The sequence below is a fragment of the Piliocolobus tephrosceles genome, chromosome 19 (genome assembly GCF_002776525.5).
Source record: "Piliocolobus tephrosceles isolate RC106 chromosome 19, ASM277652v3, whole genome shotgun sequence".
In the NCBI taxonomy this organism is placed as follows: Eukaryota; Metazoa; Chordata; class Mammalia; order Primates; family Cercopithecidae; genus Piliocolobus; species Piliocolobus tephrosceles.
The window spans coordinates 6,020,709-6,038,575 of record NC_045452.1 but is presented as its reverse complement, the minus strand read 5'-3'; the positions used below and the strand labels follow the sequence as shown (position 1 = coordinate 6,038,575).

The 17,867-nt window shown below is 51.4% G+C and overlaps 1 protein-coding gene across 1 annotated transcript; it reads right to left on the bottom strand.

The window, feature by feature from the left end:
- Positions 1–8,216: 8,216 nt before the first annotated feature.
- On the bottom strand, positions 8,217–17,069 carry LOC111530541 (radial spoke head 14 homolog). Its single transcript, XM_031934652.1, has 6 exons — positions 16,965–17,069; positions 13,741–13,852; positions 13,394–13,509; positions 12,629–12,918; positions 10,589–10,725; positions 8,217–8,520 (listed from the first exon to the last, which is right to left on the bottom strand). Exons 1-6 carry the CDS (start codon positions 17,067–17,069, stop codon positions 8,264–8,266), a joined length of 1,017 nt encoding a protein of 338 aa, XP_031790512.1. The 3' UTR covers positions 8,217–8,263.
- Positions 17,070–17,867: the final 798 nt, after the last annotated feature.

Below are 17,867 nucleotides of genomic sequence, written 5' to 3'. Positions count from 1 at the left end.
ATTTTACAACAGCTGCAAACAAATGCAATACTTAGGAATATACCTAACCAAGGATGTAAAAGACCTCTACAAGGAAAACTACAAAACAGCGCTGAAAGAAATCATAGACAACACAAACAAATGGAAACACGTTCCATGCTCATGGATGGGTAGAATCAATATTGTGAAAATGACCATGCTGCCAAAAACAATCTACAAATTCAATGAAATTCCTATCAACATATTACCATCATTCTTCATAGAACTAGAAGAAACAATCATAAGACTCATATGAAACAAAAAAAAGAGTCCACATAGCCAAAGCAAGACTAAGCAAAAAGAACAAATCTGGAGGCATCACATTTCCCGATTTCAAACTATAGTATAAAGTCACAGTCATCAAAACACCATGGCACTGGTATAAGAATAGGCACATAGACCAATGGAACAGAATACAGAACCCAGAAATAAACCCAAACACTTATCTTTGACAAAGCAAACAAATACATGAAGTGGGGAAAAGACACCGTATTCAACAAATGGTGCTGGGATAATTGGCAAGCCACATGTAGGAAGATGAAACTGGATCCTCGCCTCTCACCTTACACAAAAATCAACTCAAAATATATCAAGGACTTAAATCTAAGACCTGAAACTATAAAAATTCTAGAAGATAAAATCAGAAAACCCCTTCTACACCTCGGCTTAGGTAAGGATTTCTTGACCAAAAACCTGAAAGCAAATTCAATAAAAACAAAGATAAATAGCTGGAACTTAATTAAACTAAAGAGCTTTTGCACAGCAAAAGCAACAGTCAGCAGAGTAAACAGACAACTCACAGAATGGGAGAAAATCTTCACGATATATATGTCTGACAAAGAACCAGTATCCAGAATCTACAACAAACTCAAACAAATTAGCAAGAAAACACAATCCCATCAAAAAGTGAGCTAAGGACATGACGAGAAAATTCTCAAAAGAAGATATACAAATGGCCAACAAACATATGAGAAAATGCTCAACATCACTATGATCAGGGAAATGCAAATCAAAACCACAATGTGATACCACCTTACTCCTGCAAGAATGGCTGTAATAAAAAAATCAAAAAATAATAGATGTTGGTGTGGATGCAGTGAACAGGGAACACTTCTACACTGCTGGTGGGAATGTAAACTAGTACAGCCACTATGGAAAACAATGTGGAGATTCCTTAAACAACTAAAAGTAGAACTACCATTTGATCCAGCCATCCCACTACTGGATATGTACCCAGAGAAAAATCAGCTATTATACGAAACAGATACTTCCACATGCATGTTTATGCAGCACAATTCGCAACTGCAAAAATGTGGAACCAACCCAATGCCCATCAATCAATGAGTAGATAAAGAAACTGTGGCATATACATACAATGCAATACTACTCAGCCATAAAAAGGAAAAATTAATGGCATTCGCAGCAACATGGATGAGAATGGAGACTGTTATTCTAAGTGAAGTAACTCAGGAATGGAAAACCAAAATTGTATGTTCTCACTCATAAGTGGGAGCTAAACTATGAGGATGCAAAGGCATAAGAATGACACAATGGACTTTGGGGACTCTGTGGGAAAGGTGGGGAAGGGGATGAGGGAAAGAAGACTACAAGTTGAGTGCAGTGTATACTGCTCAGGTGATGGGTGCACCAAAATCTCACAAATCACCGCTAAAGAACTTACTCATATAACCAAACACCACCTGTTCCCCAATAACCTATGGAAATAAAAAAATTAAAAACGAATTAAAAAACAAATTAAATTTAACAGAATTTAATTGAGCAAAGAACAATTCATGAATCAGGCAGCCTCCTGAGCCACAATAAGCTCAGGGAGACTCCAGTACAACCACATTGTGGAAGAAGATTATGGACAGAAAAGGAAAGTGACATACAGAAAACAAAAGTGGGGTAAAGAAATGGCCAGGTTGGGTACAGCCTAGCATTTGCCTTATTTGAACACGGTTTGAACTACTGGCCCCCTTTAACTGGCCAAAACTCAGTGATTGGCACAACAGTAGGTTATAGTCTGTTTACACCTCCATTTAGGTTATAGTTCATTATGTACAGAGAAACTTTTAGGACAACATTAAAACATGTAAGGAGGCAACTTTAGGCTAAACTTGATTTAACTGCTGTGTGGGATGGCATTTGTGCCTTTGGGCTGTGGGGTTGAATGACCAGCTGCTTTTTCCAGACTGGCTCCCACACCTCTTAGGTCTCAGAAGCTGATAATGGTATAATTAATGGGCATTTGAGAATAGAGGCAAGGGTGTGGTGCTCAGGACTTCTCAGTCCCAGCATAGGCTATCTGTGTTCCTGCCCCTCCCCTTGTAACAGAGGCTCCTCTGTCCCTGTCTGATGAGTTCCCTCATTTCTGCTTCCTCCTCAGCCTCTGCTGCAGAAATGGGAACACAGGAGAGACTGGCATGGAGGCTGCCCAGCAGCCTCCCAGGAGCTGACCATGGTGCTAAGCCAGGTGAGCAGGCCCCAGGGCACAGGCCAGCACATGCTGCATGGACATCTGGGTGATGTTCAAGCCCCTCAGGTGTTTCCCCCTAGTTTGGCCTAGAGAAGTAAATGGCAACCTTCTTGTGATTTCTAGGCCCTCATCCTCGACAGCACCAAAAATGTGCCTTCGAGGGCCCCAGGACAGCCTTACTGTGGGCCACGTGCAGTGAAACTGGGAGTTGCCTTGAGAAGACACTCCCCAAAGAGAATGGTGCCTATTTCCATGACTCAAAGGGCTTCCTCTGTCCTCCAAAGAGCAGTGATTGGAGCATAGAGGGCAAATGTTCAGAGGATCAGTGACCATCTGCTCTAGACCTATAGGGACAGAGAAAGGTGAGCAATTACTGCAGCACCGCAGGGAGGGTAATGTTCTTGTAACACCACCTCCACCAGACACTAAGGGGGATCTGGGCATGCTGAGGTCAGTTCTTTCATATTAGGAGTAAGCCCATGGGTCTTCACACTGGACTTGTGGAGGCTGAGATGTGAGTCCCTACACAGGCTTCCCTCCTGTGCCATGGCCTACCTGCATCCTGACCTTTGCCTGTTCCCTCTGTTCTAGATGTAGGCAAGGAGACCAAGAGCTGCACCTGGATGATCTGGGACATGTTCTGTGGGCCGGAGACAGGAGGGTCCCAAAGTGGCCCCAGCAAAGGCAACTGAGGAGGTGGAGCATGGTGACATGTTGCAAGGTGCAGAGGTGCTGGCTCTGGGAGAGGCAATTGAGAAAGTAGAGGTTGCTAAGAAGATGAAAGGTACAAAGTGGGGCAACATGTCAGAGAATCCCTACTGGAGGAGAGTCATGAGCATCAGCGGGATCATCCTGATCACACTCTAGGTCCTTGGCCTCATCTACTTTGCCTGAAGCAGCTGGGCTGGGGCTGTCCAGGAGGAGGCAGAGCTGCTGCTTCTCCAGGCTCATCACGAACAGGGACAAAGTGTTTCCTACTGGGAGACCCATGGGCCTGGGGCCAAGGATTACATTAATAAAAATGTCCCTTGGTGTCATGCATCAAGGGCTACCAGCAGCAGTGCACACATGCCGTGTGGCAGGACAGAGCAAAGTCCATTCGCCATTACAGAAAGTATGCAAATGAGAACATCTGTTCCTTGACAAAATGAGTCATTTTCTCCAAATGGCTCCACTGCATAAACACTTTCACTTTAAATTTAATTTTGGCTTTTCATCTCTATATATATTTGGAATTTTTGCTTGTGTTTACTTCACTGTCACCAATTCTTTCATGTACCCAACTTCCATTGCTTGGTTCTCTCCTTATTTTCCAAGGTATGGCCCTGCTGGCCAAGATGTCGAGTTGTGGAAGCCCCACCCCACCCCTGCAAGGGAATCTCTCCAGCACTGATGACCACGCAGGCCATGGGGCAACAGGTACCAGGGATGGAAGCTTTGGCCCCTGCCTGAACCTTGGTGGGACTGAGGCAGGCTCTGCTTTAACAGAACAGGCCTACCCACCACTCAACTCTGTTTAGCTTCTGTTGTGCTGCATCCCTTGAGAGCAGATTAAGAGGAAACTTCCTCCAGGCCAGTTCTCCCCAGTCACATTCACAGCCTGCCTGGCATTGAGACATTATTGGAAGCTGGCCCCATAGGTTAGATCCACTTGAGCTATCAGAGAACACTCCTGAGCCGTGTTTCCATAGGGGTTCCCTAAACCTTTCCTTCACTTTTCTTATTACCAGTCCAAAATAATTTGTGTCTTTAGGAAAAGTTCCAGGTGCCTTGAAATTATTTCATCATGGAATCACGCTCTGAAGGTATATTCACATGACCAGCCCTCACCTTTCTTTAATCCTTCAGCTGACACTTTTGAGTGCCTAATATGTGCCAGGCACCGTGTCGAGCTCGAAGAAAATAACCGCGAACAAAGCACATGGGAACTTCCCTCCGGAGTATATGGTATATGGTAGAAAACAAGCAATCACAGCAATAGCCATCATTTCATGTGTCCTGCTGTTTTCAGGCACAGGGTAGGTGCATTATCATATTCAAGCCACAGAACCACCCTTGTGGAGGGACAAGAATTAGCCACATTTCACAGGGTGCAGTGTGTGCACCTGTGGTTCTGAGGTTCCCAGCAGAAACCTCCATCTAGCCTCAAAGTCGGGGAAAGGGGGAATCAGTTGGCTGGATAACAGAAGGGACATGTGTGGGAAGACATGTGGCAAGAGTACAAGGCGTGTTTGAGGATGCTGAGATATGGCATGTGCATGGAGAACAGTGAGAGGGAGAGAGTCGGAAGCCTGACCAGCAGGCCTTATATGCTTTGCGGCCCTACGTCCCTGGAAGCATAGGCAAGGAAGTGATAAGATCAGATTTGCTTCCTGCTGCTGGGAAGATAAAAGTGAGACAGGAACACCCACCAGGACACTGCTAGAGCAAAGGAGGCAAGTTGGTGGCAGAGAGGTACAGAGGTGGAGACCTTTGGAGGGAGGGGCCAGGGGTGACTCTCTGGCTGGAGCAGGTGAATGAAGGGGGCAGCAATTCCAGAGACAGGCTGCACTGGAGTAACTGCAGGTATGGAGAAAAGATGAACTCATTTTGACATGTAGAGTTTGAGCTGCATGAAGATGTTTATTGCCATCTTGATAATATTAAGCCTTCTAATCCATGAACATGGGATATCTTTCCATATATTTAAGTCTTTAACATCTTTCAACACTGTTTTGTTTTCAGTGTACAAATCTTGCACTCCTTTTGCTAAATTTATTTCTGAGTATTTTATTCTTCTTGATGTTATTGTAAATGAAACTGTTTTCTCAATTTTGTTTTTGGATGGTTCATTTCTAGTATTTGGGAACACAATTAATTTTTGTACATTGATCTTGTATTCTGAAAGCATGTTGAACTTATTCATTAGTTCTAATCATTTTTAAGTGTACTTCCTTGGGAGTTTTTTTATACAAAATCATGTAATCTGTGAATACAGAGTTTACCCTTATTTACTTGCAGTCTGTATGCTCTTTCTTTTTCTTGCCTACCTGCCTAACTAGAACCTCCAATACAATGCTGAATAGAGATGTCTTGTTTCTGATATCGGGGGAAAGCAATCGGGTTAATATAATGTCAGCTGAGTTTTTGCAGATATTCTTTATCATGTTGAGGAAACTACCCTCTTTTCCTAGTTTGGTGAGAGTTTGTTTTTCGTCACGAATGGGTGTTGAATTTTGTGGAATGTTCTATTAAGATGATTATGTGACTTTTTTCCTTTATTCTATGTTATATTACATTGACTGATTTTCATATGCTAAACCAACCTTGCATTCCTGGGGTAAATCCCAGTTGGTCATGCTTTTTATATGTTGCTGAATTTGGTTTGCTAATATTTTGTTGTGTTTTTGTTTCTATAATCATAACAAATATTGGTCTGCAGTTTTCTTGTAATATCTTTGAGTGGTTTTTGTTTGTTTGACTGGAGTGCAGTGGTGTGATCTCGGGTCACTGCAGCCTTGACCTCCCACACTCAGGTGATTCTCCTGCCTCAGCCTCCCAAGTAGCTGGGACTACAGGCACGCACCACCACACAAGGCTAATTTTTGTATTTTTTGTGGAGATGTTGGGATGACAGGCATGAGCCACTGTGCCCAGCTGATATCTTTGGTTTTGGTATCAGGGTAATATTACACTCATGAAATGAGTTGGGAAGTATTTCTTCCTCTTCTGTTTTTTGGAACAGTTTGTGAAAAATTGGTACTAATTCTTGCCTGGAGACATTTAAGGGCAGATGTTAAGTTAGACATAAGAATTCAGAACTCAGGAGAGAGGCTGGGGCTGGATATCCAGATTTGGGGGAGACGGGAGAGAGATCAGGCTCAGCTCAGAAGGGAACCTGTTAGAGAAGGCCCAAAGCCAGGCAGATGAGATTGCACAGGGAAAGAGGGAGAAGATAGGGCCTAGAACAGAGGCATGAGAAGCACCAGCACCACCAGCCATGTAAACAAAGACAGTTCTACAGAGGAGACCAAGAGCACAGGGTCTTGCAGCAGGGAGTTTGGTAATCTTGGCCAGAGCCTGTGGTAGGGATAGAGCCAGCCTGCTGTGTTAAGGCAGGACTGGAACATGAGGAAATGGACATGAGGAAATGTTTACTGAAGGAGAAAAGATTTCCTCTTAGGGGGCCTTTTTTAAAGTATTATTTTGAGAGAGTCTCACTCTGTCACCCAGGATTGAGTGTAGTGGCATGATCTCAGCTCACTGCAACCTCTGCCTCCTAGGCTCAAGTGATTCTCGTGCATCGGTCACCCAAGTAGCTGGGAATACAGGCGTGCACCATCACATCCAGCTAATTTTTGTATTTTTAGTAGAGAGGGGGTTTTGTTATGTTGGCCAGGCTGGTCTTGAACTCCTGGCCTTGAGTGATCTGCCCGCCTCAGCCTCCCGAAGTGCTGGAATTACATGAATGAGCCACTGCACCCAGCCCTCTTAGGGGTGCCTTTTTTGAGAATGGGAATGAGCCTGAAACCCCAGCTGGGCCCAGCTGCCCGTCCCTTCCACAACAAGAGGCCCTACTTGGATTCATCCTATGATTCCAGGGACAATAACTTCCCTGTGTTTCTTCTGGGAAAGTGAGGGCCCCTGGGGCTCATTGAAAGAACTGCAAGAAGGGGCTCCCTTTGAGATTCTGGTTTTGCTGAAAGGTTTATTCTGGGAGGAGTGGGCACCTCACAGGAAATATGACTGCCAAGGTGTGATGTGAATGAAGGAAACCTTTGAGAAAGAGAGCCTCAGAAAGCTCCTAGGAAAGAGTAAGGCTCCAACTCAGCCCCAGACGAAAGGGTCCAGCCCTGAAGCTGAGTTCTGCTGTGGCAGCTCCTCCAACAGAGGCCAGGACAGGCTGCTTCTCCCCCAAAACGAGGAGAACCATCTCCTCGCCAGACCATGCAGAGATGAGTAGAGGGAGATTAAGGAGCTCTCCTGGTCATTCCCCAACCTCAGCCCCATGCCCCAGAGCCCTCTGCAGCTTGGCTTCTCCCCTCCTCCACCTCTCAGCCCACCTCTCTCTCCTTGCCCTAAGCTCCCAGCCTCCTTGTCACCTTCACTGCAGGGAAGGAGCCCAGATGAAGGCACAGGCAGAAGAGAGCTGCCCTGGGGGCCACATACACCCAAGGGAAAGAGAAGGGAGGGTGGGATGGGCTTCAGGCCAACCTGGGGGCATGCTTGGGTGACTTCCTTGCTTTGGAGAATAATGTGGCTGTTTAGGGTAAGATCTTAATGAGGAAACCAGAACTGACCCCTGTCCTGAGCACTCGTCCCTGGAGGAGCCCTCTCCACAAAGAACCTGCATTGGGTTTCACCTATCATCTTCCATCCCATCACCCAGGGTGGGGAAGGGGCAGACCTGGCAGAGCAGAGCCACATCCCGCCACACCCCAGGGATCAGTCACTCAGTCTTCTGAAACCTGGGTGGTGCCTGGCCCATCTGGGTTCCTTCCTTCCCCCAGCCCAAGTCCCTGCCCCCAGCCTTGTGCCTGGAGGGCTCAGCCCTGCTCTCTACCTTCTGAGGGGGACTCTTGGCCCCAGGAGAGAGCACAACTCCAAGGTCACCTCCCAATCAGCCCCCACACTGGGTTCAGCCTGTGCCACCCAGGACCTGGTGCTTCTGGGCCTGGCAAGAGACTGAGAGAAGATGTGACTGTGCTCCAGGAACAGAAAGTGCCATTCGGACCCGAGATAAAGAGACTAAGCGCATTTATTCACACACAGAGGTGGATGAGGGGCTCAGGGTTTGAACTCGATGACACTGACGGCGATCCGGGCTGCCCGCCGTAAGGCTTCGGCCACTTGAGGCTTTTCGTAAGACTCTACCTCCATAGCACGGAAAGTGGGCACGTGCCCCTGCAGGACCTTGCGGCCCTCGGGGGCCTCTGCCAGCATGGTAAGGGCCTTGGTGGCGTTCAGGCGCGCCACGGTCATGGGGGAGTGCAGCAGCTCCAGGAGCGGGCTGATGGCTTGTGCCTCCAGGGCCGCATACTTCCCTGCAGGCCACCAATACAGGGTGTTCCTAACAGCCCAAGGGGCCCTCTTCTCACCCCCTCACCCTAGCCCTCTCCTGACCCTCCTCCTTGTGCAGTCTCAAGGGGTTTATGCCTGGTTTACACTCCACCAACATGCCCTCACCCTCAGGGCTTTTGCGCCTTGGCTGAGTCCAGCCTGGGCCTGGCCCCTTCATCTCTTGCCTTTCCAGCCTCAACTGGCTAATCTCAGCCCAGGAGTTGTATCCTGCCCAGGAGTTCAAGAGCAGCCTGGGCAACAATGAGATTCCATCTCTACAAAAATTTAAAAATTAGCCAGATGTGGTGACAGGTGCCTATAGTCCCAGCTACTCAGGAGACTGAGGTGGGAGGATCACTAGAGCCTGGGAGTTTGAGGCTGCAGTGATTGTGACATTGTACTCCAACCTGGGTGACACACTGAGACCCTGGCTCTTAGAAAAAGCAAACCCAGCCGGGCGCGGTGGCTCACACCTGCAATCCCAGCACTTTGCCGAGGCGGGCAGATCACGAGGTCAGGAGATCGAGATCATCCTGGCTAACACGGTGAAACCCCGTCTCTACTAAAAAAAACAAAAAACTAGCCGGGCGAAGTGGTGGGCGCCTGTAGTCCCAGCTACTCGGGAGGCTGAGGCAGGAGAATGGTGTAAGCCCGGGAGGCGGAGCTTGCAGTGAGCTGAGATCCGGCCACTGCACTCCAGCCTGGGCGACAGCACGAGACTCCGTCTCAGAAAAAAAAAAAAAAAAAGTAACTCAATAGTTCATTTATGTTGCCGACATTTCTTGAGCACCTACTCTGCACAAAACACACACGGTTCCCAGGAGACGCCCTCCTCAAACCTTCGCTGCCCCTTCCTGCTGTCCTTGCCGGCCCTACACTCCTGCAGTTCCCAGCGGATTCTCCCCTTTGCTGGTGGAACCTCTCAGCCTGGGCCCTGCCAACTCCCATTGTCCTTGGGGTTGATTCCAAGCCCTTCCCAGAGGAGGCTTGGCACCTATGTATGCCCCACCCATGCTGGGCTTCTCCTCCACATCCCTCATCACTGCCTGCCAGGACCTGGCACGTGGCAGGGGCTTCAGGACCCTCAGCTGGAGTGCCAGCTTGGGAATAAGTGGCCTCATCTCCCTGGGTCCCAGCCTCTTGTGTCTCGAGCCCCGTGGCCCTCCAAGCACTCCTGCAGGAAGCCTGGACCGAGACGGACACTGGGCTGAGGCTGTCCCAAGATAAACATGCAGGGGGAGCCCCTGCCACCATGCAGTCAGCATCCTGACTATACTGGTAAAAGGAGGGGCTGTGGACTCCAAGAAGGACCCAACCTCTCCCATCTGCATACCTCAAGCAGCATTAGGGTCAGGTGTGGAGGGCCTGGAAGGACCTGTCTTTGGGAGGCTGATTGCAATTCCAAGCCCAGATGGTCCCTGTGGAACTCAAAGGAAGCACAGGGCCCCAGGCCGGTGGGCGCGTAGGGGTCAGAGGGAAAGTCAAACGCTTTCAGGGGACCTGGGAGTGCCATGCCCCAGTCTGCCAGGTGTGGAAACAGCCCAGGGTTCTTCCATTCGCCCAGGGTTGGGTGACTTAGAGGGGAAGCCTGACTGGTTGGGAGTCCCAATTCTGAATTTGCCCCCTCCCCCAGTTTAAGAAAAGTAATTATAATGAATAAACACCATAGAGTCCAGGGCTCCAGGATTTGCTTAGACCTCAGGATAACAGAATCATGGATGGTAAACTAATCAACTCCTGGGTCACAGCTCACGAGGGGCCTGGGTGGGAGGCGGGAATTCCAGGCCCAGGGAACAGACTGGTGTGAAGGCACAGAAGTCCTAATGTGAGTGACCAGTGAGGGGCCACTGTGCTGGGGAGAAGAGGGAGGGCTGAGCCTTGGACCCAACCTTGAAAGGACATCAGTGATAGACCAAGGGGAGGGTTTTTTTTTTTTTTTTCTTGCAAAGTGTGGGGTTTGGGGAACAATACCCAGCCCCTGAGCACAGAAAGCTTATCATGGCTGCTAGCCTGCTGGGGTCTCCCTCCCTGTGGCACCCCCCACCGCCTTACCTTCAGTGATCACTGTGGCGAACATCAGGGCCCCGGCGGCATAAGACTTCACGTGCTCCACCGGGTCTTTCAGTAGATGCACCAGGATGGGGATGACGTCAAACTTACACACCTGTTTCTTGCCCTCTCGAGATATGCTGGGGCAGAGAGGAAACAGAGAGGGGCTCTGCTTGGAAGGGAGACAAGGAGCAAGGCCCAGGAGTGCCCCAAAGAAACACAAAAGAAAGAATTGTGTTGGGACTACCCCAGGTAGTCCAAGGACTGGTCCCCATGATCCAGGACTGGTCATGGCGGGGATGCTGGGCTGCAGAGAATTGGTGTGAATGCGGCCCACTGCCAGTGAAGACCAGGGAATGACAGGGCCTCATTCTGAGCCAGCACACAGAAAAGAAACAGGGCACGTTCTCCGTGGCCCCAAAATGGGGAAGAGCAGGACCCAGGGGTGTCAACCACAGGGAGACCCGTTTTGACTTTGCCTAGGAGCCAGAGCTGCCAGTGATGGGCCAAGCTGCCCCCAACAGCAGTGGCTGCCAGGCACTGGGCAACTGCAGCTAAGGACTCAGACCAGGTGACCTTTAGCCACTTACTCTGGCACTGAATGAAGTTGTGGAAATGAGGATGATGGACTCCCTAAAAGTTTCCTGTGAGAGGGTCAATTCTGTCCCCTAAAAAGCAAGGGCTCCCTGGGCCAGGAAACACTGTTCACAAGCCCCACAGGAGTGTCACAGTGCAAAGACCCCTGTGTCAATCAACCTTTCCCAAACGTAGCCACCAAAGAACCCTCATTTTTGTAGAGCTCTTAATGACCTCAAAGACACAGGTGTTCCCTGGGAAACAGATTGAGAAATGGGGTTGGCCAGCCACTAGCTGTGACCTTGGGAGCCTATGGAGCTTTCAGGACAGTGGGACTCAACCCCGAGGCCCGTGACCAAAGATGCAGAGTCCTGGGCCCCACATGCAGGGATTCCCCGATTCGTTCACACAGCGAGACACTGAGACAAGAGCTGGGTTTCTCCAGCTCAGCGTTCTTTAGGGCCAGATAATTCTCAACTGGGGGCCAAAGCTCCACCGCTGCAAACCCTGGGTTTAGGGCAGGAAACAGAGGAAAGCCCTGTCCTCAGGAGCTCCCCTCGGGGATGACACACAAAGTAATGGCAGGGATGGTGGTCACAGTGGACATGGGAGGACGGGGGACAGTGGGGAGGTTACAGTTTCAGAGAGAGAGCTCTCTCCTGGAAAGCCACTCTCGTGGTCACCCAGAAAGGGGACCTCTGAGCAGACCTAAGAATGACGGGGCTGGGACAGGGCCCAGGAATCTGCTTTTTCACAAACCCCCCCTGGGGCCTGGGTCAGGGGCCCCACTTGCAGAAGTACTGGCCTGGGCCTCTAGTGAGACTCTCAGAAGAGAAGCCAGGACTCAGGGAAGGCAAGAGGGCCTCCACTAAAGAGACGTAGCCACAGCTAAGGCAGGGACTCTGGGGGTCGGTGACCAGCCCATCCTTGTGAAGAGGGGCCCAATGTGAGAACACACACTGCACCCCGCCCCCTGCAGCTTTGAGGCTTTGTGCTCCCTCAGTTTCCAGGCCAGGATGTTGACTGTGATCCTGTGTGACCTGGGGTGAGAGACAAGACACTGCCTCCATTTCTCACCTGTGAAGGCAGACATCGCCTCCCTGGAGGGTTGCCTAAATATGAGGTTTGTAGACAACGCCTGGCACACAGGAGGCACTCAGTGACAGCTGGGTGTCATGATCATCACCAGTGCATCTCCTGTGCTGGCCTTCCTCATGGGGAGGGGGTGCCAATCGTCTGGCTTTGTCCAGCCTGAGAGGTTTTCTGGGATACAGGACACTCCCAGGCCAAAGGGATGGTGGTCACCCTAGGGGAGAAGGTCATCCTCCGTCTCAGCTTTCTCCTGCCCCTAGGCACAAGCAGGCAAGGGGAAGCAGGCCCAGGGTGGCCACCCTTGAGCTCTGGACCAGCCCAACTCAGGTGCCTTCTCCCAGCCTTGGTAGAAACCCAGCCTAGGCCAGGACTCACCTGACATTAAGGAGCGCATGAGCGGCCTTGCTGCGGATGTTCTCGTTGACACTGAGGAGCTTCTGCTTCAGGACAAGCACCACGTTGCTGCCCAGGGCCTCGGTGGCATCCTCCCGCAGGCAGAGGACCAGTGTGTCCAGGATGAGCTCCTGGAACTCCTCCTCCCGCTCCATCTGCAGCTTCCACACCAGCGCGGAGATCAGACCTTTGCTGATGATCTCTTGGGCCCCTACAAGGCAGGAAAGGGCGCTGAGGGCGGGCTGGCCACCCACCCACCCATGCCAGTTGGCCTGCAGGGCTCAAGGAGGGTCTTGCAGAGCCAGTGGGTGGGTTTGACAAGAGGACTTGCAAGTGCCACCCACACACACATGTCCTGCCTGGCCAGGGGCCTGAGCGGCCAGCAGGTGGCTGCAGTTACAGCCATGTTGGGCTGAGGGCGGAGGCTCAGAGGACCCCGGAAGGACCAGCCTTTGGTCACCAGTGTCTCAGGGGGCATCCACCATAGCAGGCACACGTCAGTCGGAGAGGCAGTAGCCACCCCTCAGAGAGCCAACAGCTCACTCCTGTGGGGCCCAGGCACACTAGGAGACCTCCACTCTTCTCCCCCGCTGCCCCAGAGTTGGGGAGCCAGTCAAGCCCCCACTTCCCATCCACCAAAATATTTCAAAGCTGCTGGAGACCCCACACTAGTCTGACCAGTCCTTGAGAAAAGCTTGGGTTTGACTCTGACACAGAAGACCTAGAGTACAGGCCAGTGTCTCGCACACCAAAAAGAGCTGTGCCCCAACTAAAGGTGATGGGAAGCCATGGGCTCTGGTCTTCAAGGGACCTGGGGCTCTGTGGGAAGGGGGGCTCCACATGGCACCACTGGGGTGCAGGTACTGGGAGAAGCACAATGAGGCAAGACTGCCCCATAAACAGGCCCCACCTGGCTCCTCCCAGCTCCCTTCCCTCCTAAGGAATGTCAGCAAGTGGCTGCCTAGAGAACCCAGAACTTGGGTACGAGTGGCATCCTGAGGAGCCCAGGACAGAACAGCCCTCCTGAGTCACTGAGATGAGAAGCACAGGGAATGTGCAGAGTGCCCTTCCCTATGGCACACAGCTGCCCTCACCATTGCCCTGCAGCCCACTGACCACTGCAAAGCCATCTACAGCCCCCAGGGAGATGGCCACCAGCAGACACCTCTTTCTTCCGCCCTCCCCAGCTAAACTGTCTAATTTACTCTAGAGAGAGAAATAAACAGGTTGATTAGCCTAAAGGTCTCCAAGTGCCAATTAGTACCAGGGATTTCCTCTTTGAAGACATCACCCCAGCCTTCTTCCCCCGCTCCCTGAGGACATCAAACTGCAGTGCCCGATGATGGGGGAGAGAGGCGGAGCAGGGTGCTGAGTGACTCTTACTGTCCGCCCATGTCTCATAATGTCCAGGGGCTCCCCATGCCCCATCCTCCAGGTCCCCTGGTGTCAGGTGGCTCCCAGTGCCCCTGGCTAGCTTCTCACCGGGGTATAAGATAGAGCAACTAGCTCTGCCCTGTTTCTTCTCAGGGCTCTGACCACCCAGGAAAAGTGGGTTCCTGTTGCTTCTAGTGTGTTGGGCTTTTTTATTTAATGTGCACAGATTTCAAAAAAAAAAAAAGCCTAGGTCTCATTTTAAACACATCGCTTCTAAGCTGTGTGACCTTGGATGAGTTACTCAACCTCTCTGAGCCTAGTTTCCTTATCACTGAAATGGGCCTACCTGGCAGGGGATTGTGGATCAAAATGTGTTCCACGTGCTGTAGATTTCTTCATCCATATAAGGGTCTGTCCCTGTGTGCCCAGAACATCTGGGCCTAGGTTGGCAAGAGTCTCCTGATTTCCACCAACACTGAGCCCCAGTTACAAGCAAGGGCCTGCTGGGGGCTGAGGGATAGGATACAAGACAAATGCTGCACAGCCCAAGCCCTGCAGAACCCATTGGTGCAGAGCCCCTGCCATCCCTCCTGGAGGCCTGATCCTCTCTTCCACGCAGCTCCCTGCTTTGCCCAGACCACACACCTGGCCTCCTGCTCCCGCTCTGCTTCCCCTCAGGTTCTGCCCACAGTCTCCCTACCCACTCCTGGCTATAGATCCAACTCAGCGGTGACCTGGACGGCCCTCTTCCAGCTCATGGCAGGGAGGTGACAATTTGACCCTCTATTAATTTTGCTGGCAGATGGAAGGACAAGGTTCTGGGATGGGGACACCTGAGCAAAGACCTGGGGGTAAGGAAGTTGTTAATTTTCAAATCAGGACTAGACTGTAGCCTCATCTGTACCTATCTGAGCTTCCCAGGAAATCCCTGGGACAGGTGTCGTTACCGGAGCTGCTGCATGAGTCAGGATGGGCACAAGTTGGGGGAGGGATACAGAGAGAGTTGAGGTCAGAAAAGTCAATATTCAGGGTGTTCACCTCCATTGCCCACCTCTCCTTGGTGAGGAAACTGAGGCCCAGAGAGGCAACTTGAATATCCAAGGTCACACAGCAGATGGTGGCAAAGCCAGGCAGGGCCCTCAGCTCCTTGGGTTTTGTTTCTCAGGCATTTGTCTTGTACTTCTGCTCCTAGAAATGCTTAGCACGGGGACCGGGGTTCATTTTGAGACAGAGGGAGAAGATTAAAAATAAAACGCGTGCCGGGTGTGCCTTTCTGCTCGTTCACTTTGCTTCTTTTCAGCTAAAAGAAGAGTCTCGGGCCTGGCTATTTATAACTAACCCAGATCTGCGATGGCTTGCTCAAGTGGGGGTGGGGCACACAGACCCCAGGGAAACAGTCGGGGAAACCCACCCAACTGGGCGGCAGCCTGAGAGTCTGCTGGGGGTGGGGGGTGGTTGCAGAGGAGGTAGGACAGGTGGGGCAGAGAGAACCAGCCAGATGGAGTGGCACCAGAGCAGGCCAGGCTCTGGGCCATCCATGGTTTAGAAACAAGCAACACATGCCCACCCCACCCCCGGGAAGTGGGAAAACTAGTGGAAGAGTCAGCTGGGGACAGGTCATTACAGAACAGGTTGACATGTGTGTAGATCAGGAATTCCAGGGTCCTAGGGGCTTTGGAGGTGCACAAAGGGAGGCCCCGGGGAAGCTGGTTCTCATGGAGATGAAGGAGAGTCCAGAACAGCAGGGGAACAAAGGTGTTTGTGGGGAGTGCCCGATCTGGCCTGGCTGATATGTAGGGGCTAGGATGGGTTCAGTGGTTGATGAGCCAAAGAGAGCCATTGGGATTGAGGGGTCACGGATGCCCATGGTATGCAGCCCCAGTGGTGGAGGTGGATCATTTTCTTTATCTTATTTTTTTTTTTATGAGACAGAGTCTCGCTCTGTTGCCTAGGCTGGAGTGCAGTGGCATGACTTCCACTCACTGCAAGCTCCGCCTCCCGGGTTCACGACATTCTCCTTCCTCAGCCTCCCGAACAGCTGGGACTACAGGTGCCCACCACCACACCTGGCTAATTTTTTGCATTTTTAGTACAGATGGTGTTTCACTACGTTAGCCAGGATGGTCTCAATCTCCTGACCTCGTGATCCGCGAAGGTGGGTCATTTTCTTTGTGGTGGGGGCAGGGGGGGCGGGAGCTGACACCATTTTCAGGGGCCACTCCTCAGCCAGCTGTGCCTGCTGGGTTGGGGAGGTGCTGAGTGGCCTCAGTCACCACCAGGACAGAGCACCAGCACCCAGGTTCTGGTCACAGCCACACCCTTTCCTGCCAGGGGACTGCACATCCACACATGGCATCTGGGGCCCACCTTGCCACAGGTGACCCACCTGTCCAGCTTTAGCCTTGCGTGGCCCTGTGCCCTGAACTCGTGGCCCACTGGGCCTGTCTTTGCTCCAAGGGGTGCTTCTCTGTCCTCAGCTTTCTCGGCTTCCCAGTAGCCGGGAGCATGATTAACAGCTTCTTCCTTCACCACACGCTCTCTTCCCGTGCCTCTGGTACTCTCCATTCTCTAGTTCCTGACCACCTCTCCAACTGCTCCTCCATCTTTTTGGTAAGCACCATCTCTTCCTCCAGTGGTCCCCACCCTCTCCCCTTCTCTCATCTCCCTGGGTCCTGATAATGCCCCGCCACTGTCTCCTAACATGCTCTGCCGTCTCCCAGCCACAGCAGACCCTGCACTGAACTCGGCCTCACGGACTGACTTCTGTGCTCACTCCCACTTCCTCTGGACTGACTGATGTTTTTATTATTTTATTATGTCCAGTAGGACAACTCACATTGTCTGTGGGACCATGCCTACTGTAAATAGGGAACAAAAACTCGTCCTCCTCCTTCTCAAATTCAAAAGACTATCGTTAAAACTCTCTAGTGGTTCTTAGGCCAACGTCCCGGATCCTACTGTCCCAAGCTGGCATCTGTGCATGGGCAATGGCCACGGTCCTGGCCACATTGGTCTTCTCTGGGTTCTTCCTGGTCTCATGCTCCTTCATGTCCTGCACCCTCCCCGCCTTGGAACTCACTTCCCTCCCACCCTACGTCACTGGCCACCTCCACGCCTGCTATGGCCTCATTCCAAGCATCTCTTTCTTTGGGAAGCTGGCACAATGCCCAATGCTCCCCCACTCCACGTGCCCCCAGAGCCCCAGTGGGTCTCCTCAGATAACCTCACATGATTGTAAGGCCCAATCGTTGTTTGCTTTCTACCCCTGCCCTACAGTCAGAGGATCTGCCAGTAAAGGGCCGGTCTGAATCCTAGAACTGTGCCTACAACTATACCCTGGTGGAAGAGGCTATCTGTAAGTGACTGCTGCATGAATACAATATTGGTGTGATGCCAGGTGAGATGCCCCTCTCTAAATTTGAGGTGGTCATCAGGGTCAAGTCAGGGAGGTGTCAGCCAGCCCCAGTGGACCCCTCTGCAGGCTAGCCTCTGCTCTACACCTGGACCACTGGAAAGGGCCATCCCACTGTTGCATGTGGGCTTACCCCTGCAAACAACTCAACTCTGACCCCCTCAACTCTGCAGTGGAAACAGACTCTGGCTATCCCAAGACATGCTAAAATGCATTTCCTATATACATTAACCCTCAGAATCACCCTCTGACCACAGTCTGTTACGTTCCCCGTCGACAGAAGAGGAAACAAAGGCTCAGCCAGGTAGCACAGCTGCTGGTCTCTGTGTGGTCCTCCTGGTGAGAGGTCCAACCTGACACAGTCTGGTGGTGTGGAGGGCAAGCACAAAGTGTAGCACCTCAGCCATTGGCTGAGGTCCTCACTGGACACCTCCA

Bases quoted from the DNA above. Each gene is read 5' to 3' on its own strand.
- LOC111530541 (XM_031934652.1), bottom strand. From the start codon at position 17,069: ATGAAGGAGCATGAGACCAGGAAGAACCCAGAGAAGACCAATGTGGCC. The intron at 13,853-16,964 runs GTTGGCCTAAGA...TTCTCTCTCTAG, and splicing joins GGGACAGTAGGATCCGGGAC to AGTAAATTAGACAGTTTAGC. The intron at 13,510-13,740 runs GTGAGGGCAGCT...TGCTTCTCCCAG, and splicing joins CAGTGGGCTGCAGGGCAATG to TACCTGCACCCCAGTGGTGC.